The sequence below is a fragment of the Polistes fuscatus genome, unplaced genomic scaffold (genome assembly GCF_010416935.1).
Source record: "Polistes fuscatus isolate 324 unplaced genomic scaffold, CU_Pfus_HIC Scaffold1, whole genome shotgun sequence".
Taxonomy (NCBI): Eukaryota; Metazoa; Arthropoda; class Insecta; order Hymenoptera; family Vespidae; genus Polistes; species Polistes fuscatus.
In genome coordinates, this window is record NW_025112997.1 from 2,108,698 (window position 1) to 2,126,787 (window position 18,090).

The 18,090-nt window shown below is 31.7% G+C and overlaps 1 protein-coding gene across 1 annotated transcript in view; it reads left to right on the forward strand.

The window, feature by feature from the left end:
- The window catches only part of LOC122518943 (acetylcholine receptor subunit alpha-type acr-16), a 249,106-nt gene that overhangs the window by 70,765 nt on the left and 160,251 nt on the right, over nucleotides 1–18,090 (forward strand). The window contains exon 3 of the mRNA XM_043638086.1: nucleotides 10,966–11,105. Within this exon, the coding sequence (XP_043494021.1) occupies nucleotides 10,966–11,105 (140 nt within the window). The remainder of the gene's footprint in view (nucleotides 1–10,965; nucleotides 11,106–18,090) is intronic.

Here is an 18,090-nt window from a genome sequence, read left to right on the forward strand (position 1 = left end):
GAAAGCGTTCGCGAATTGTTCTACGTTAAAGTGATAACTGACGGTTCAAAGTTTTGAGGATTATTACGCTTACGAGAATGCAAATGTTTTAAGAAATGGAATGGAAGATGACAGTGAACAAGTAGAAGGATCTTGTCACGAGAAGGATGTTGTCTAAATGCAAAAGGTTCATTCTTTCTTTTCTAGAAAGATGACGAATGAAAAGAGAAAGGAAGATAAAGAGAGATAAGGATTTCTCTCGAGGGATAACACGAAGAGAGAGAGAAGAAAGAGCGAGAGGAAAGTGTAAAGGAGAAAGATACAGGTACAGGAAAAGTTGGTAGGGGGCAGGGGGTAGGGAGTAGGGGGAGGTGAGATTCTGTTTACAGCACGATCAAAGTTAGCTCGTAGGCGGTGTGTATATTTTTCGCGGATCAATGGAGCTTCGAGCCTCGACACAACTCCGCTTCACCGCACCTCTTTCACGAGCGAACTGCACGCGGTTTTCTTCTCCGTTAGACTACCTGGGTATTATTCTCTATCTTTTTCTATCTATCTATCTATCTATCTATCTCTCTTTATCTCGGTAATATTCTCCTCTTTCTATCTTGGATCCGCGTGGAACGTTAGAACACTTACACATCCTGTTGAACCCTCGAGCTGCATCATCCGCACGTTTACTACGTGCAATGTCGACCATACCAAACCACTACCATCATACATATATGTACGTATACGTGTGTTGAATCTATCACCTTACATATATCTCTCTGTATTTCTGTGTATCTATGAATCTATGTTGATATTTTCGTGTATTATATAAACTTTCTACTAATTATTATATACGTTCTTTGTCATCAAACATCAGCAACGATTTTAAACGTTAAAAAACGTTTCACGTTCGTTGATTTATCTTAAGTATCTTGGTTCCTAGTTTCTCCGTTTGGATACCATTCTGAATTGTCGTCGAAAAGTATTTTGTTTGATATTCGTCTTTCATGTGTGTTTTTTCTTTTATTTGAATTTTGCATTTATACTTTTAATAATTGACAATTTAATGATTGAATTTAATAATTATTAAAATTGTTGTAATTACGTAATTTATAAGATTAGATCTAAACAGGTATTTTTCGTGTGGCGTAGTAACGTTTAATTATCATTAGGATCCTTAATCCTTCCACCGGTGACGCTAAATTTCCGCCTGTTGTCGTTCGTAAGCCGATGAAAATCATTGCCGTGGATGCGTCCGTCTTGAACGTTTAAGCTTAGCCTAGCTATTAACCTGAATAATTCGTTAACCAGAAAAGATTAGTTATCTCGGTAGATAAATATATCATTTTTTTCTATTTTAAATAAATATAATACAATTAATATCATTATTATTATTAATTGTCTATTTTGCGACACAATAATATCATTTTATACTTGTGCATTTTTTAATTATTATTTTTACACAGCGTATCAATTTGAAAGATTGGGAAATAAACTTTTGTTCGATCTTTGTTATATTGATTGTAGAAAGAAAATTGTTTATAACGTATTTAACACTTTTTTTTTTCTATTAAAAACTTAACGAACATGAAACGAAAGGTAAAATGAGAAGAATTATATTATTATAATTAGGTAATGAAAATATAAAAAAGGGGGGTTGTATGAAAGATGTTTGAATAAAACGTTGAATGCAAACAATATCAAAGATGAAAAAGATAAGAAAATATAAGAAAAAGAAAACGAAGAAAAAGAAAAGGTGGAATTGAAATTATCCATTTTATCCATTTGATTATTCTCACCTTTTATCATTTACTTCTTTCTTTTTTTTTTTTTTAAATAGATTCTCGACCAGTTTAAGCGCGCACTAAAGGGTGCGCAAGCGCAATAAACTTCCGCTAAGGTGCTTTAGCACGAGATCCCCAACAAACAAGAAGAGTTTGTATACGCGAGCGAACATTCATATGCACATACACGTCGACACAAAAATACTTATGCAAAAAGCTATATTCTAACACATGTCCCTTTCACTCGAGATCTCGCGTTCCCGCAGTTACTCTCAACTATGACTTTGTCATTTATGCAGACAACTGTTTCTCCATCATAACACAACTACTTATTTTCTTTCTCTTTCTCTCTCTCTCTCTCTGTGTGTTTCTTCTGCTTAGAATTTTTTAATAAAAAATATTTCAAGTGGAGTGGAAAACAATTGTCCATTCAATTTAATTATTGAATATATGTTTTGTATTTTTCCGTATTGAAAAATTATCATCTACAAACGAAATAAATGATATTAAAAATATCTTTTTAAATATTTTTGTTCTTTTTTTTTGTTTTATTCCGTATATATATATTTTGTGAAAATGAATTCGAGAGATAAAGCAATGGGAATTGCAATTACCGATCAAATTTAATTTAAATAAAAGATTGTCTCATTAAATGAAGTTAATTATTTTCTTTCCAAAAGAGAAAACAAATTCGTGTTAATTAATATATCGATATGTTTATAAATACGAAAAATCATAAAAGAGAGAAAGAGAGAAAGGATAAAATATCATTTTTGGCGAATTCTAATTAGAGGATCGATCGTAAATTCGTTAGTTTGATAAATATGTACATTAATTAAAAGTTCGATGCAATTGAGAAAGAAAGAAAGAGAGAGAGAGAGATAGAGAGAAAATAGTTCGTGAGAATATTTTCGAAAGTGATTACATAGATATAGTCAATTTCAAATCGATGTTTAAATGAGTTGAAAAAATATTCAGCAAACAAGGTGAGCTCACTATTCTCGATGGATCGTTCAAATAATAGATGCTTTTATTTGCGTACAATACGATGCCGGTGGTACTATCAAATATTTGACTGATGTTCATTAGCCGTATCGTGTAACGAGAGTAGCATATGTCATGATTTTGTATACGGTTAGTGTTCGTTAGTAACATATCACGAAAGTGCATGTTTTTCAATAAAACTCGACTTCAAAGTGTTATTTATATTTTTATATTTTTTTTTTTTTTTGCTTTTTTTATATACAAATTGCATCGTAACTAGCGGATAGTTCTATGTGAAAAACGTGTAATATAATTGAAAGAGTGGAATAAATTTCGTTCATACTAGGCCATTATTTTTGAACAAAAAAATAAGCTTGGAAATTTGTTACGAACGCGCGTACTCGATTTAGTTTTTAACTCGACAGATTTTATCATCTTATTTTCGATTATTTCAGAAAATATTTTTGTGCTTTTTAATATGTTCAAAAACATTGTCAGTATTACAACATCTCTTATATTATCGGTTTCTATTCTTATGCTTATAGAACAAGGCTTTCATCTTCCAAGATTTTCAAGCTCAAAATCGGTCGAGTATACGCGTACTCGACAAATTTTTTTTCAAAAACATATAATTTTACACGAACAAAATATTATTCTACTTTTTATTCGTATTAATTTTTAATCTAGAATCACCTATATACTTGTTTGCATCACCAATTAAAGGGATAATCTGTAGAATATGATATGATATAATATTATTGAAAAGTTTATTGGAAAAAAAGTTAACATAGAAAAAATTGTTTTTATCGATCAAACTCACTCTCATATCTTTTGATATTGGTTACAAAAATGAATAGAAAAAAATACATTAGAAAATGTTTAACCCATTTTAGTACATATATTTTTCACAACGTGTACACAACTGTTACAATTTTATAAGAATGAAAGGAAAGAAATGTAAACGAAATAAATTAATCAATCGTTTTGTCGAGCGAATTCATTTAAAAAAAAAAAAAAAAAAAAAAAAAAGAAAAAAGGAACGTCATAAGTTTATTCGTAGGTAAAATGGAGGAAGACTTTCCTTAAAATAACGATAAAATGAAATCAATAATTATCTCGCTCTACTTATCGTCCTAACATTACAACGTTTTCCCATCATCGTACGTACACATCATCTACACGATCTCATATTTTCCTTTTCTTCTTCTTCTTCTTTTTTTTCTACTTGATGAGGGCGTAAATGGAAGAAAAAGGAAACGAACGAATAAAGAAATATTCTTTCCTTTGGATATATATATATATATATTTTTTTTTTCTTCAACTAAAAAATACCACAATTGGTGATTCGTTCATAAAAATTGCAATGATTTTGAACGACGAAAGAAAGATACGAAAAATGGAGTGTATGAAAAACCCTTTTGGTGATCTTTCAGGTAGAAAGTAATTGATTGTACTTGGACGAAGCCATTTTGAGTTTTCTATTCCGTAAAGAAAGAGAAAGAGAAAGAGAAAGAGAAAGAGAAGGAAAGGGATAAAACGCCTTCCACGATTTGCTCGAGCGAAAGAAAAAGACGGTAATAATTAATGAGACCGTGCTTAAAAGTCGGTGGAAGAAAGTTTCCGCGGGGAAAAAAACTTTCTTTTTCTCTGGAAAAACTTCGAGAAAAACGTGAGCTGCATGAACTCTCAATGAGAAATATGTGTGTGTGTGTGTGTGTGTGTGTGATATAAAATTCGGGATATAAAGAAAATTCTTTTTGCTTTCTTTCTTGGTTTTTTTGCTTTTTCTTCTTCTTCTTCTTTTTTTCTTCCTATATTTTTCTCTTCCATCTCTTTTTGTTTGTAACGAGAGAAAAAAAAAGAGAGAAAAAAAAATATAAGAAAAGAAAGCTTATGAAAACCAACAAAAAAAACAAAAAAGGATAAAAATCAGATCAGTTGTTTTACTTGGCAAGTTACGTTTTCGAAATGACCTTTCAGAGATGCATAATTTTATCTCGTCAATAATTAATCCTAATTTTTTTTTTTATTCCGAATACGTTGAATTCAATTTTAGGAAGAACTTTGAATTCTTTGAATTTGAATGGTGATATAAGTACAATACATTAGATTAAATTATTCCCCAAAAGTTTTCTTTCTTCTATCGAAAATCATCTATTATTCTATATATATCCAGTGAATGGATAGATTCTACGCTAAAATCACTTCAATTTCCTCAAACAATCGTAATACCTGATATTCTCTAAGGATTCTCATTAAAATGTTGTAACCATAAAGATCATTGTTTAATTTAAACGAGAACTTTATATTACTGACGATATTTTACAACCACCGAGTTACAACTTGCAAGATTAATATGCATCCCTTTTCGTTTTATACATAATGCATATTATAGTTGAGATTATATTTCAGTTTTAGTTCTCTCCGCTTTTGTTCTTACGACTTTGTCTTTAATAATAAACTACAAATTCTAAAAAATAAAATCGAATTAAATTATTAACTTAAAAAGGTGTACTTCGTCGAGAGTGAAATACCATTACTGTTCAAAATTGAAGGTTAAAAATGAATGTTAACATTTTACATAAATACGCGCGCACTCAATCTTCAGAAGAAAATATTTTGCATTTTTTTTTTTTTCATTTTATTTGATGTCCGATAAAAACAAACAAAAACATAGAATTGGAATTAATGAAAGAAAATGGAAGGAAATTGAAGAAAGAGGAAAAAAGTCATGTAATTGCATCTGCGATTAAAATTGAACGATAGTTCGTTCGAATGTAGTTTTCATCGATAGAAACATTTTCTAAGAGTCATTCGATTGCTCTAAACGAACTCATGTTTTTTTCACGAAATCGACAAACGGCCATGGAACGGAATAGGAAGTGGACTACACAAAGGAAAATGAACAAACGGAACGCGAGGCATATCGCCTTTAACTTCATTCTTTGTACGGTGCCAGCAGCAAATCGTACTCATATCCTATACGTACATATATGTGTATGTGTATGTGTGTATGTGGGTTGGTAAAGAAAAGAAAAAATTGCAAATAAAAAGGCAACTATCGTTTCTTTCCAGCAATGAAAAAAAGAAATATTATAAATGTGAAACAACCAGTGCGGCTTATTATTTATTTTCTTTTCTAAATTTATCATAGATCGATAATTAAAATCTACGAACTCGGATCAATTTTACGGATTAATTGTTTCGAGATTATTTTATTAAATAAGCCGATAATTCCTTACAGAGAATATAATCACACTCGCGTGTGTAGATTGTACGCTTTTAAATCTGATAAAAATTTAATAGAAAAAAAAAGATAAATACATATACGGTATTATACGAGTTATGTGAGATAAAAAGTAATTTTCGTCGATAGAAGATCCATTTAAAAAATAATATTAGTCGTAATAGTAATAGTGGTGTTGTGTTCTATTAGGAATGTGAAAATCAAAATCGATAAGGTAGAAAAATATTGAAATGACCGAAATTTCGTTAATCCTCATCGAATCCTCGACAATTCGACAAATATCAAGTTTACGTTTTTATTCGAGATGTATTTTTCTGTTTTTCCTTTTTTTTCTATTTTAATATCTCGTTGATTTTTTTGACTGGCATTCGAGTAATTGGATAAATTGAAAAGGAACGAGTATATGATGACGACAACGACGATTTGACGTTGCATCGGTGAATAGATCAGGTATTGGGAAACCTTTTAGAAGAGTTATTTCAATAAAGTATCTACAAAAAAAAAATTAAAAAATTTAAGGAGCCACAATTATTAATTTAATTTATTTTTTTTTAATTATTTAAAATGATTATCGAAATATACCATTCATTGTGACACATAATTAATATCAAAGTTTTGTGCAATTTGATTAGAATAAGTAATCAAATAATATCCAACTCTAGTGATAATTCCTTTCGAAAAGGAACGACTAATCACACAAATGAATTAACAGCTAACCCTATATTCTATTCGTCTTGGTTTTCTATTTTCGAATGGAGAAACAATACTCGTAACTCGGCTGTGTTTAATTCGCTATTAAACAGAGGCGCGTGTTCTAATAGTGCTCGAAAACTTACTGATAATTAGATCTAATTGTTAGGATTAATTAATTAGTTCAATGTATGGGTAGTCTAACCACCATGATCTAAGATGTATACTGATCGGTCCAAATTTTTAAATCATTTCTAACAATACACAAATATTAGAAATTTAATAATCTATTTATAATAAATAAATGATATTAATATATTATATTAAAATTAAAAAATAAATCTTAATAAAAAAATTGTCTTTTTATTTATTAGCCAAACGTAATAACGTGGCCCATCTTATTTATTATTTATTACCAAGTAAGTAAAAGTGAAATGACAGCAAATTAGTTTATTCAGTTTGGTTATTCCTTCTCCCTCTCTCTCTCTCTCTCTCCCTCCCTTTTTCTTATTTTTTTTTCAGTCAATATTCCGAAATTAATCTTCATCGTAGTTACCTTTGGAATACCGAGCTTCTCTTAATAATTGAACAGGTTACGATAATACTCGAGCCGGTAATATTTTATCCTTCTCATACTAACGTCCGAAAGAATTTATCGCGTCGGCTCAGAGAAATACGAGCGGCTTAACGAATGAATTTTGTAAACGAATAAATATTTCGCAAAGTGTCGGTGCATCGACGTTCATCTCTTAAAAAGAATCTCAATTTGTATCTTACAAGGTAGTTGAGAAGGAGGAAGAGGAGGGAAGAGGTGGAGGAAGTGGAAAGAAAAACGAAGAAGAAGAAGAAGAAGAAGAAAAAAAATTAAGAAAAAAACTTGGCCGAGTTCCTTATTATATGATCTATATAAACGATCTCTCTCTCTCTCTCTCTCTCTTTTAAAGTATAGATAGGTACAGTTACATGTTTACCTACCTACTTCGAGTTACGTAGTGCATTTCATACATCGAGACTTTCAAGAAGGAACCTTCTCGTCCCAGTTTCGTTGGGGCCATTTTCGCGGTACTTAATTCTTACCCGTTAGAACAACCTTGAAACTCGTACTACTTTTAATACTCTATCTTTCTCTTATATACTAGCTCGTCGATAGTATACATTGTAGTAAGCCTATCAATATTTCCCAAGTTCTCGATGTGGAATATAAAAAGGTTACATCAAAAACGTCTTTATGAATTTTCTATCAAAATTTGTATCAAATTGTCATGAGATTTTCATAAATTATTGTATTTTCAAACCAAATTGTTTATGTATATTTATGCGACATATTAAATTGCATGATTCACAATATTCCATATTATTTCTAAAGTGAATTTAATTGCGGACATTGTTTAGAAATATTAATGTGCATTAGAATGCATTGATATGCATACCTAAATGATTTCGAATATTGATTGTTCGTTACGGCGGCGAATTTAGAGGAGGGCAACAGGGCCAATCACAAATTTTATAAATATATTTTTCTAAATTTGGTCAGAATCAAATCGTTATAAAAAAAAAAAATTATAAAAAATATAGCAATTGATAATAACGAAATCCTAGGTGAAATAATCAAGAGGGTATTTTTCCAACACACTTAATACTGATCGTGATTCATAAAAATATTACAGACACGCATTGGATATAATTCTAAAAGTGATTTGTTCGTGAATTAATAAAGGAATACCTTTATTCCAAAAATTTCTTCTACAATTTTCTTGACATATATATTTAATATGACATATATAGAGGATATGAAAGAATAGATAGGACACGTATCGCGTGACTCGAGTCTCTCGTCTTATTTCACTTCATATCTCTCATAGAGAGACGGTTCAATTTTTACTGGACGAGATACGTATACGTGATCGCAAACCGAAAAGGCTGGTGTTCGCGATCGGCGGATTGCACAGGATGGTGAATTTTGTAGGACAATTTGGTAGCTCGGTTACTTCACGTACGAACTTTGGCTTCGGAATACCGAACAGATAAAAGGAACGTATAGAGGATAGTCTAAGAGAAAGAGAGAGAGAGAAAGAGAGAGAGAAAGAGAGAAAGAGAGAGAGAAAGAGAGAGAGAGAGAATTCAATCTGTATGAAGTTTCTTCTTATGCAGTACCTTCATGATCCTAAATTGGTATCTGACGATATTTCGTCCTATCTCTTTTTCTTTCTAACATCCATTCACACCTTCGTTTCCCTTCTCTTCTGTATCTTTGTCCCTTTCTCTCCCTTTCTCTCTCTCTCTCTCTCTCTCTCGCCTTTTCCTTTTCGATAGTCGCACGTGCTAGGAATTTCATAAAGGATGGACAAAGGAAAGCCATTATTCTACACCTGAAACGACACAAATGTACTACACACAATCCTGTTGCATTTCACGTTCGATCTCTAGAAGCTTTGCTTTCATTGCTTCAAACCTGAACACGATTTTGTTCGATTCGGTTGAATAGAGTTCTACAAACTCTGTTCAAGGATTAACTCCTGTTAGTTTCTCTCTCTTTCCCTCTCTCTCTCTCTCTCTCTCGTTTTTACTATTGCTTTTAAGCAATAAATTAGTACAGTATACGTTGCAGACAATTTACACATGAAAATATCTATATCGATTTACAATACCATAAAGAGAGAGAGAGAGAGAGAGAGAGAGAGAGAGAATATAATATACCGTAGTATTCACATTGTTTCGCAAATTTCAGTTAAGTTAATACAGTTTCGAAATTGTTTTGAGGTATGTACTACTAATCGTGTATACCCATCTCTCTACGTATATAAGCTTCTCGAAATGATTCGAAACACTAATTGTTTGTTAAGGTATTACTACTCTAAAACATTCCTTCGAATTATAAACTAATTCTTTTATATTTTGTTATATTCTTGATGAAGTATTAAGGCTGACGCAAAATTATGAACATTTAAATATGACAAAAATCTCAATATTTATTTACCATTATTAAAAATGAAATTACTTTATACATAAACACAATCTCTATATGAAAATGATCTTTATCAAAGATTATTCTGCGAATTTCTATCTTGATTTGTTACTCATTGTTAGATAGATTTTACTTTTATTAAGGTCTTCTAGTTAGGTCGTAAAGATATTGCTCGTAATACTAGATTTATCGATTTATTGTGCCAACAGATCGATATAGTGTCATCCTTTTAGGAAATAAAATATTGTTCGGTGATTTTTCTCATATGGTTTTATCTTTGAGAAGGATTGTAAGAGCCTATGTAGGATTTAGATCTCACTGGCTGTGATAGGGGGGAGGGGGTTGGCCATTAATTGTACTCTGTATCTGTTTCTTTATTTCTCTCTCATTCTCTCTTTCACTTTTTCTGCTTGTTCCTGACAATTCTCTCATTTTTCTTTTCTCATTCTGTCCGTAATAAGTATTACCAAGGTAAACACTTTTAATGGAATTCATGTACTCGCATTTTATAAATTACAAAAATGAACCGATATTAAAGTTCTCCTTCAATCATTTTATTTGCAATGTTCCATTTTGCAATTAGCTCGTGGTAATAATTTTGAAAGCTTGTAATACAAACAATACAGTTAATATATCTATATGAAATTTTTTAATAAGATAATGTAATATAATATAATAATGTTGTTTTAAACGTGTACAGATGTGTGCAACAAGTGTCACTTCGAGTTTTTCTATAAATGAAACACCCAAAGAAATATCTAGAATGAACTTGGAAAAACAACGAAAAGTTACTTTTCTTTTTTTTCCTAATATTTTAATATCTTCCTCCTTTTGTCTGTACACATTCGTACGTGATTTTTATCTTCGTATATTTTATTAATCGTAAAAAAGGTATTATTATATGCGAGTACGGCCAACTCTCTCTCTAAGGGAATAATTATTCTAGCTTTTGGTCATTACCAAGGCGAATAATTTTTCTTCAAAAGAGCTGTATTTTTCTATGCTCGTCTAGAAACAAAAAGAGAAAAAAAAAAGAAAAAAAAGCGGATGGAAGGAAAGACCGTTTCCACTCTTTTTACTTCGACATTTTTATTTTTGTATCTCGCAGTCACTCTTCTTTTCGTTTGATTTATTGAAATGATTTACTGATTTAGTTGATACAATCGTTTCAGATTTACACGCACAATATTTTATAAATTACAGATTTGATAAATAATAAAAAATAGTTGAACGAATAAAAGTATGTTTATTATTTAAACACGTTTACATAAACGTCAAGTTATGGAATCGATGTTTCATTTAATTTTCTATGCTTTATGTTACAGAGAGTCATGGTGGAGAACACGAAAAACGATTATTAAATAACTTATTATCAAATTACAATACTTTGGAACGTCCAGTTGCCAATGAGAGTGAACCACTGGAAGTCAAGTTTGGGATTACGTTGCAGCAAATTATCGACGTGGTGAGTATCATTTTATAATATAATATTCAATTACGTTTTTCTTATTTGATCTTATCTATTCTGTCTATTAGATCAGTGTTTGCATGTTAAATAAATAGTCAAATTATTGTGAAATTATTTCTTTTACAATATGTAAGTATGTTTCAAGCGTTGATATATTCTACTTGTCATTCTTTATTCTTTTTCTATACATTTGTCTCATTTCTAACAAAACATAGATAAAATCAGATCAACGATCACATTGTAAAAATTCATTTCAAATTCAGTATCTATATTTCTTCGTAATATAAGCAATGTGACCACATGTATTAAGTAGATAAAAAAAAAGATTACATAAGAATTACACATTTTATTATTATAAATGTGGGGTTTTGAATTGTTTAAGAAGTTAGATATGAATGTGTGAATGGTATGAGTATGAGAATAATTGAAAGGAATGAAAGAATGCATCCGGTCGAGGATAAAGAAAGAGCGTTAGATAAGAATATAGTAGATAAGAATATTAGTTTAGGTATAAGGTTACACCGTCTGGACTTGTCGCCTTTGTGAAGCTACATCGAAGTCTCCCGAACGTTCTCGATAATATGGAATACCGGAAAAGCCTTTGTAGCCCAATGAAATTTTGCCAGAATGCCTTAATTTTTTCCATAGTGCTGCAAACTTGATATAAGGGTAATTTGACGACGCTGAATCGAATGGTGCTATTTTTTTGCAGTTTGATTTCAGCGTCATAAAAAAAAACGTAAAAAATAGCCTTATCTTAGAATCTAGGCATTTAATCGAAAAAAGCTTCAAACAAAAGTTGTAGAAAATTTAAAAATACTAAAAAAATGTTCTAAGGATTATCTTCGTATTTGCAAAAATAAGCGAGAAAGAGTGGTAAAAGTAATTGTAAGAGTAGGGGAAAGCAAGTCTTACCCCTCTGTCGGTTTTTACACGCGAGCGCGCTAGTATGCTAGTGTGCGTGCGAGCGTCCGTGTGTACTAATCATAAACGAAGGATCTTCGGCAATCCTCGGGACTCTCGGTCTTGATAGTCCAGTCAACTCGGGCCATCTCCTTCGAATCTCAGCAGATTTGGTGGAAACTTGATATAAGGGTAAATAGACGACGCTGAATCGAATGGTGCTAATTTTTTTGAGGTGGAAAGTGCCGTTTTTGAGAAAAAGGGTAAAAAAGGGTCAAAAATAACTTTATCTTAGAATCTAGGCATTTAATCGAAAAAAGTTTCAAACAAAAGTTGTAGAAAATTGAAAAATACTAAAAAAATGTTCTATGAGTTATCTTCGTATTTTCAAAAATAAGCGCATAGAATTGGATTGAAGATGGGAAAAAAATTGTAAGAGTGGGAGAAAGCAAGCTTATCCCTCCGTCGCGTTTTACACGCGAGCGAGCTAGTGTGCGTGCGAGCGTCCGTGTGCACTAATACACAAACGAAGGATCTTCGGCAATCTTCGGGACTCTCGGTCTTGAATGCAAGTGAGAGTGAGAGAAGAAACCGATATTTCCCTTTTCTATTTGTTTAGGCGATAACGAGTATTATCGTCCTTGGGAGCGTTCTAATATTTCTCTTTTTATATATTTTCTTTCGGTAGCAAGAATTTTACGTCTTGGCCATCGAGCGTCGTGCGTTTTGTATACGAGTGCGAGTGAGAAAGAAAACCGATATTTCTCTCTTTCTATTTTTTCTTTCGGTAGCGAGAATTTTTCGTTTTGGCCATCGTGCGTCGAGCGTTCTATATATCTATATATATCGGCGTATAAGCGCGGCACTTTTAAATCGTATCTTGATGCTTATGGCACGCCGTTTCTTTATTTATTGTCAAAAATAATGAACCTTGAGTAAAAAAAAAATAATTCATTTTAACAGAAACTATTATTATTTAGTTGAGAGTAAAAATAATGAATTAATTTTGTGTCTCGCCATAAAATTAATTAGAATAATTAATTGATATAAATTCTTTGCCTCACAAAAATTAAATTGTATATTTTTGTAAAATATAATGAAAATAGTAGTGTAAATAGTAAAAAATGTTTGTATTTCTGAAATTGTAAAGAAATTAAATAGGTTTATTTTTCGCGGTGTCCTAGGTGATTTCTTATTAAAATGAAAATTATGTTTTACTCAATGATGATTCGAACATTTAACGAAAATAAGAAGAGACAGTGTTTTTATGAAACACAAAATCTAATTTTTTATTTAAATTGCTACGAAAGGGTATTCGATTTCTTCATAGTCTTCCTGCTCATTTTCATCATATTGATTAAAATCAGAATCCTCGAGGTCCAGTTGTTCGACAATATCGAGGAATTCATTTCTTGCCATATCTTCGACATCCTCGTCTCTTTCTTCTACTCGAATCTCAGCTGAATTCTCGACTGTGCTAGTGGAAAAGTTGGAGCAGGATTGTTCTCCACAATATTTACAAAATTGGGTGCAAAGTAGCCCACTTTTTCGGCAGCTGCACCGCAAAGATTTGCAGTCTCCCGTGCACGCACATTGTACCTAGACATATACATGTAGTAAACATTTAAGGAAAATGATTAAGAATTTGCATGCGCATAGAATGTATATGATTTTTTGTATAGTTCATTTCAAATTCGCGAAACATTAATCGAACGGTAAAGACTTTAAAAATTCGTGAATTTTTGGAATAATCATTGAGTCGTGCAAATTTTTGCAAAATTCCAAATATTTTACTAATATTTCCTAATATTTTATCTTGTAAATTGAACGCCAACGTTACTTTTGTTAAACTTGAATCGAAGAAGAAAACAACAATTAGTAAAATATTTGGAATTTTGCAAAAATTTGCACGACTCAATGATTATTCCAAAAATTCACGAATTTTTAAAGTCTTTACCGTTCGATTAATGTTTCGCGAATTTGAAATGAACTATACAAAAAATCATATACATTCTATGCGCATGCAAATTCTTAATCATTTTCCTTAAATGTTTACTACATGTATATGTCTAGGTACAATGTGCGTGCACGGGAGACTGCAAATCTTTGCGGTGCAGCTGCCGAAAAAGTGGGCTACTTTGCACCCAATTTTGTAAATATTGTGGAGAACAATCCTGCTCCAACTTTTCCACTAGCACAGTCGAGAATTCAGCTGAGATTCGAGTAGAAGAAAGAGACGAGGATGTCGAAGATATGGCAAGAAATGAATTCCTCGATATTGTCGAACAACTGGACCTCGAGGATTCTGATTTTAATCAATATGATGAAAATGAGCAGGAAGACTATGAAGAAATCGAATACCCTTTCGTAGCAATTTAAATAAAAAATTAGATTTTGTGTTTCATAAAAACACTGTCTCTTCTTATTTTCGTTAAATGTTCGAATCATCATTGAGTAAAACATAATTTTCATTTTAATAAGAAATCACCTAGGACACCGCGAAAAATAAACCTATTTAATTTCTTTACAATTTCAGAAATACAAACATTTTTTACTATTTACACTACTATTTTCATTATATTTTACAAAAATATACAATTTAATTTTTGTGAGGCAAAGAATTTATATCAATTAATTATTCTAATTAATTTTATGGCGAGACACAAAATTAATTCATTATTTTTACTCTCAACTAAATAATAATAGTTTCTGTTAAAATGAATTATTTTTTTTTTACTCAAGGTTCATTATTTTTGACAATAAATAAAGAAACGGCGTGCCATAAGCATCAAGATCGATTTAAAAGTGCCGCGCTTATACGCCGATATATATAGATATATAGAACGCTCGACGCACGATGGCCAAAACGAAAAATTCTCGCTACCGAAAGAAAAAATAGAAAGAGAGAAATATCGGTTTTCTTTCTCACTCGCACTCGTATACAAAACGCACGACGCTCGATGGCCAAGACGTAAAATTCTTGCTACCGAAAGAAAATATATAAAAGAGAAATATTAGAACGCTCCCAAGGACGATAATACTCGTTATCGCCTAAACAAATAGAAAAGGGAAATATCGGTTTCTTCTCTCACTCTCACTTGCATTCAAGACCGAGAGTCCCGAAGATTGCCGAAGATCCTTCGTTTGTGTATTAGTGCACACGGACGCTCGCACGCACACTAGCTCGCTCGCGTGTAAAACGCGACGGAGGGATAAGCTTGCTTTCTCCCACTCTTACAATTTTTTTCCCATCTTCAATCCAATTCTATGCGCTTATTTTTGAAAATACGAAGATAACTCATAGAACATTTTTTTAGTATTTTTCAATTTTCTACAACTTTTGTTTGAAACTTTTTTCGATTAAATGCCTAGATTCTAAGATAAAGTTATTTTTGACCCTTTTTTACCCTTTTTCTCAAAAACGGCACTTTCCACCTCAAAAAAATTAGCACCATTCGATTCAGCGTCGTCTATTTACCCTTATATCAAGTTTCCACCAAATCTGCTGAGATTCGAAGGAGATGGCCCGAGTTGACTGGACTATGAATGCAAGTGCGACTGAAAGAAGAAACCGATATTTCTCCCCTTCTATTTGTTTAGGCGATAGCGAGTATTTCTTTTCCTGGCCATCGATAGTTGAGCGTTCTGTATAAGATTTTTTCTTTCGGTAGCAAGCATTTTTCGTTTTGTCTGTCGAGTGTCGAGCGTTTTGTATATCTATATATATCGGCGTATAAGCGCGGCGTTTTTAAATCGAATCTTGATGCTTATGGCACGCTGTTTCTTTATTTATTGTCAAAAATAATGAACCTTGAATAAAAAAAAAACAATAATTCTTTCTAATTTTCTTAAAATTAAAAAAAAAAATTTATTAAGCTTACTTTACAATAACGAAAAAAAGAAATAAGAAAGCAAAGAAAAAGAACGAAGAGAAAAAGAAAGAAAGAAAGGTAAACATACTTGTTAGCGCTGTCAAGATAAAATATAGGTATCGGCGACTTGAAAAACATACACACACTGTAGCTACTGTAGCCACTACACTACTACAGTCAAAAGAATAGGTTAATAAATTTTTTTTCTATTTTTTCAATAGTATTTTATAATAATTTTATAGAAAATATAATTAAAAAAAAATGCATTTGTATTATAAGCAGTGCGAATTTATTTTTGGCTTACGATATAAATTTTATTACGAAAAATTTATTAGGAAAAAATTAAAAAGAAAGAAAAATTTAATATAAATTTTATTACGAAAAATTTATTAGGAAAAAAAAATTAAAAAGAAAGAAAAAATTTTAATATAAATTTTATTAAGAAAATTAGAAAGAATTATTGTTTTTTTTTATTCAAGGTTCATTTTTTGACAATAAATAAAGAAACAGCGTGCCATAAGCATCAAGATTCGATTTAAAAACGCCGCGCTTATACGCCGATATATATAGATATACAAAACGCTCGACACTCGACAGCCAAAACGAAAAATGCTTGCTACCGAAAGAAAAAATCTTATACAGAACGCTCAACTATCGATGGCCAGGAAAAGAAATACTCGCTATCGCCTAAACAAATAGAAGGGGAGAAATATCGGTTTCTTCTTTCAGTCGCACTTGCATTCAAGACCGAGAGTCCCGAGGATTGCCGAAGATCCTTCGTTTATGATTAGTACACACGGACGCTCGCACGCACACTAGCATACTAGCGCGCTCGCGTGTAAAAACCGACAGAGGGGTAAGACTTGCTTTCCCCTACTCTTACAATTACTTTTACCACTCTTTCTCGCTTATTTTTGCAAATACGAAGATAATCCTTAGAACATTTTTTTAGTATTTTTAAATTTTCTACAACTTTTGTTTGAAGCTTTTTTCGATTAAATGCCTAGATTCTAAGATAAGGCTATTTTTTACGTTTTTTTTTATGACGCTGAAGTCAAACTGCAAAAAAATAGCACCATTCGATTCAGTGTCGTCAAATTACCCTTATATCAAGTTTGCAGCACTATGGAAAAAATTAAGGCATTCTGGCAAAATTTCATTGGGCTATTGTGCGTGGTTTGGAATGATCGGGAAGTTTCCAGGGGAATGACAAGAAACATCGGAAGACGATGGAGGGGATGTAGGGTATAAGTAGGTGACGGAAAGGACTGGCGGGGCGTTTTTTTTCTGTGAGTTCGGTAATAATTGGCGAGTGATAAATGTAACGGAGAGTACGGAAGACAACGGGGAACGGCGAAGGATTACGATAGGCGACGACGAGTCGGGTTCGGGTGTTCCTTGCGGTTGTTTTCGGACGTAGAGAATTACACTTATTGTTAATATATCGTAGCGTTAGGTCATTGATTTTAGATTATAGATATTTACTATTTTATTTCTTACAAACATTATACCTTCTTCTTCTTCATTCTTTAGTTTAGGTAAGTTGCCTGTTTCGTAACGACGTTTTCTGCCTATTGCACTGTTAAATTGTCGCACATCGTTTCGTGACAATTCTGTCCGAACATTATACCTTGTTAGTAGTTATTAATAAATAAATACTTTACTATTACTTACCATTATAAATATATATCTCTTTACGTAAATCTTACATAAATTACTATTATTGTAACTAAAAAATCATTTATATTACGTAGTGTAATATCTTGTTATAAAATACTAATTATTTACTTTAAAATATTAATAATTTAACAAAAATTAGATAATTTTTGCTGTATCATAAAATATATAAAATCGGGTAAAGAAAGAGAGAGAGAGAGAAAGTAAAAAATAAATTCAATTAATTTCAATAAAAAGATAATTCTTTAAGAGAGAAAGAAAATAACAGTCTCTCTCTCTCCCCCTCTCTCTTTCTCTCTCTACGATATAACATCGACAGCCATTACCATTTCTATCGACATTAAAATGCACAATACTACGAGTGCCATATATCCATCGACCGATGGAAGTTTGTTGTGAAAGCTTTCTATTATGCTTCTCGTCTCCTTTGTAACATATATAGAGGTTAGTTGAACCGTATATGGATAAAGAGAGAGAGAGAGTGAGAGGGAGAGAGAGAGAGAGAGAGAGAGAGAGAGAGAGTGGGAAAG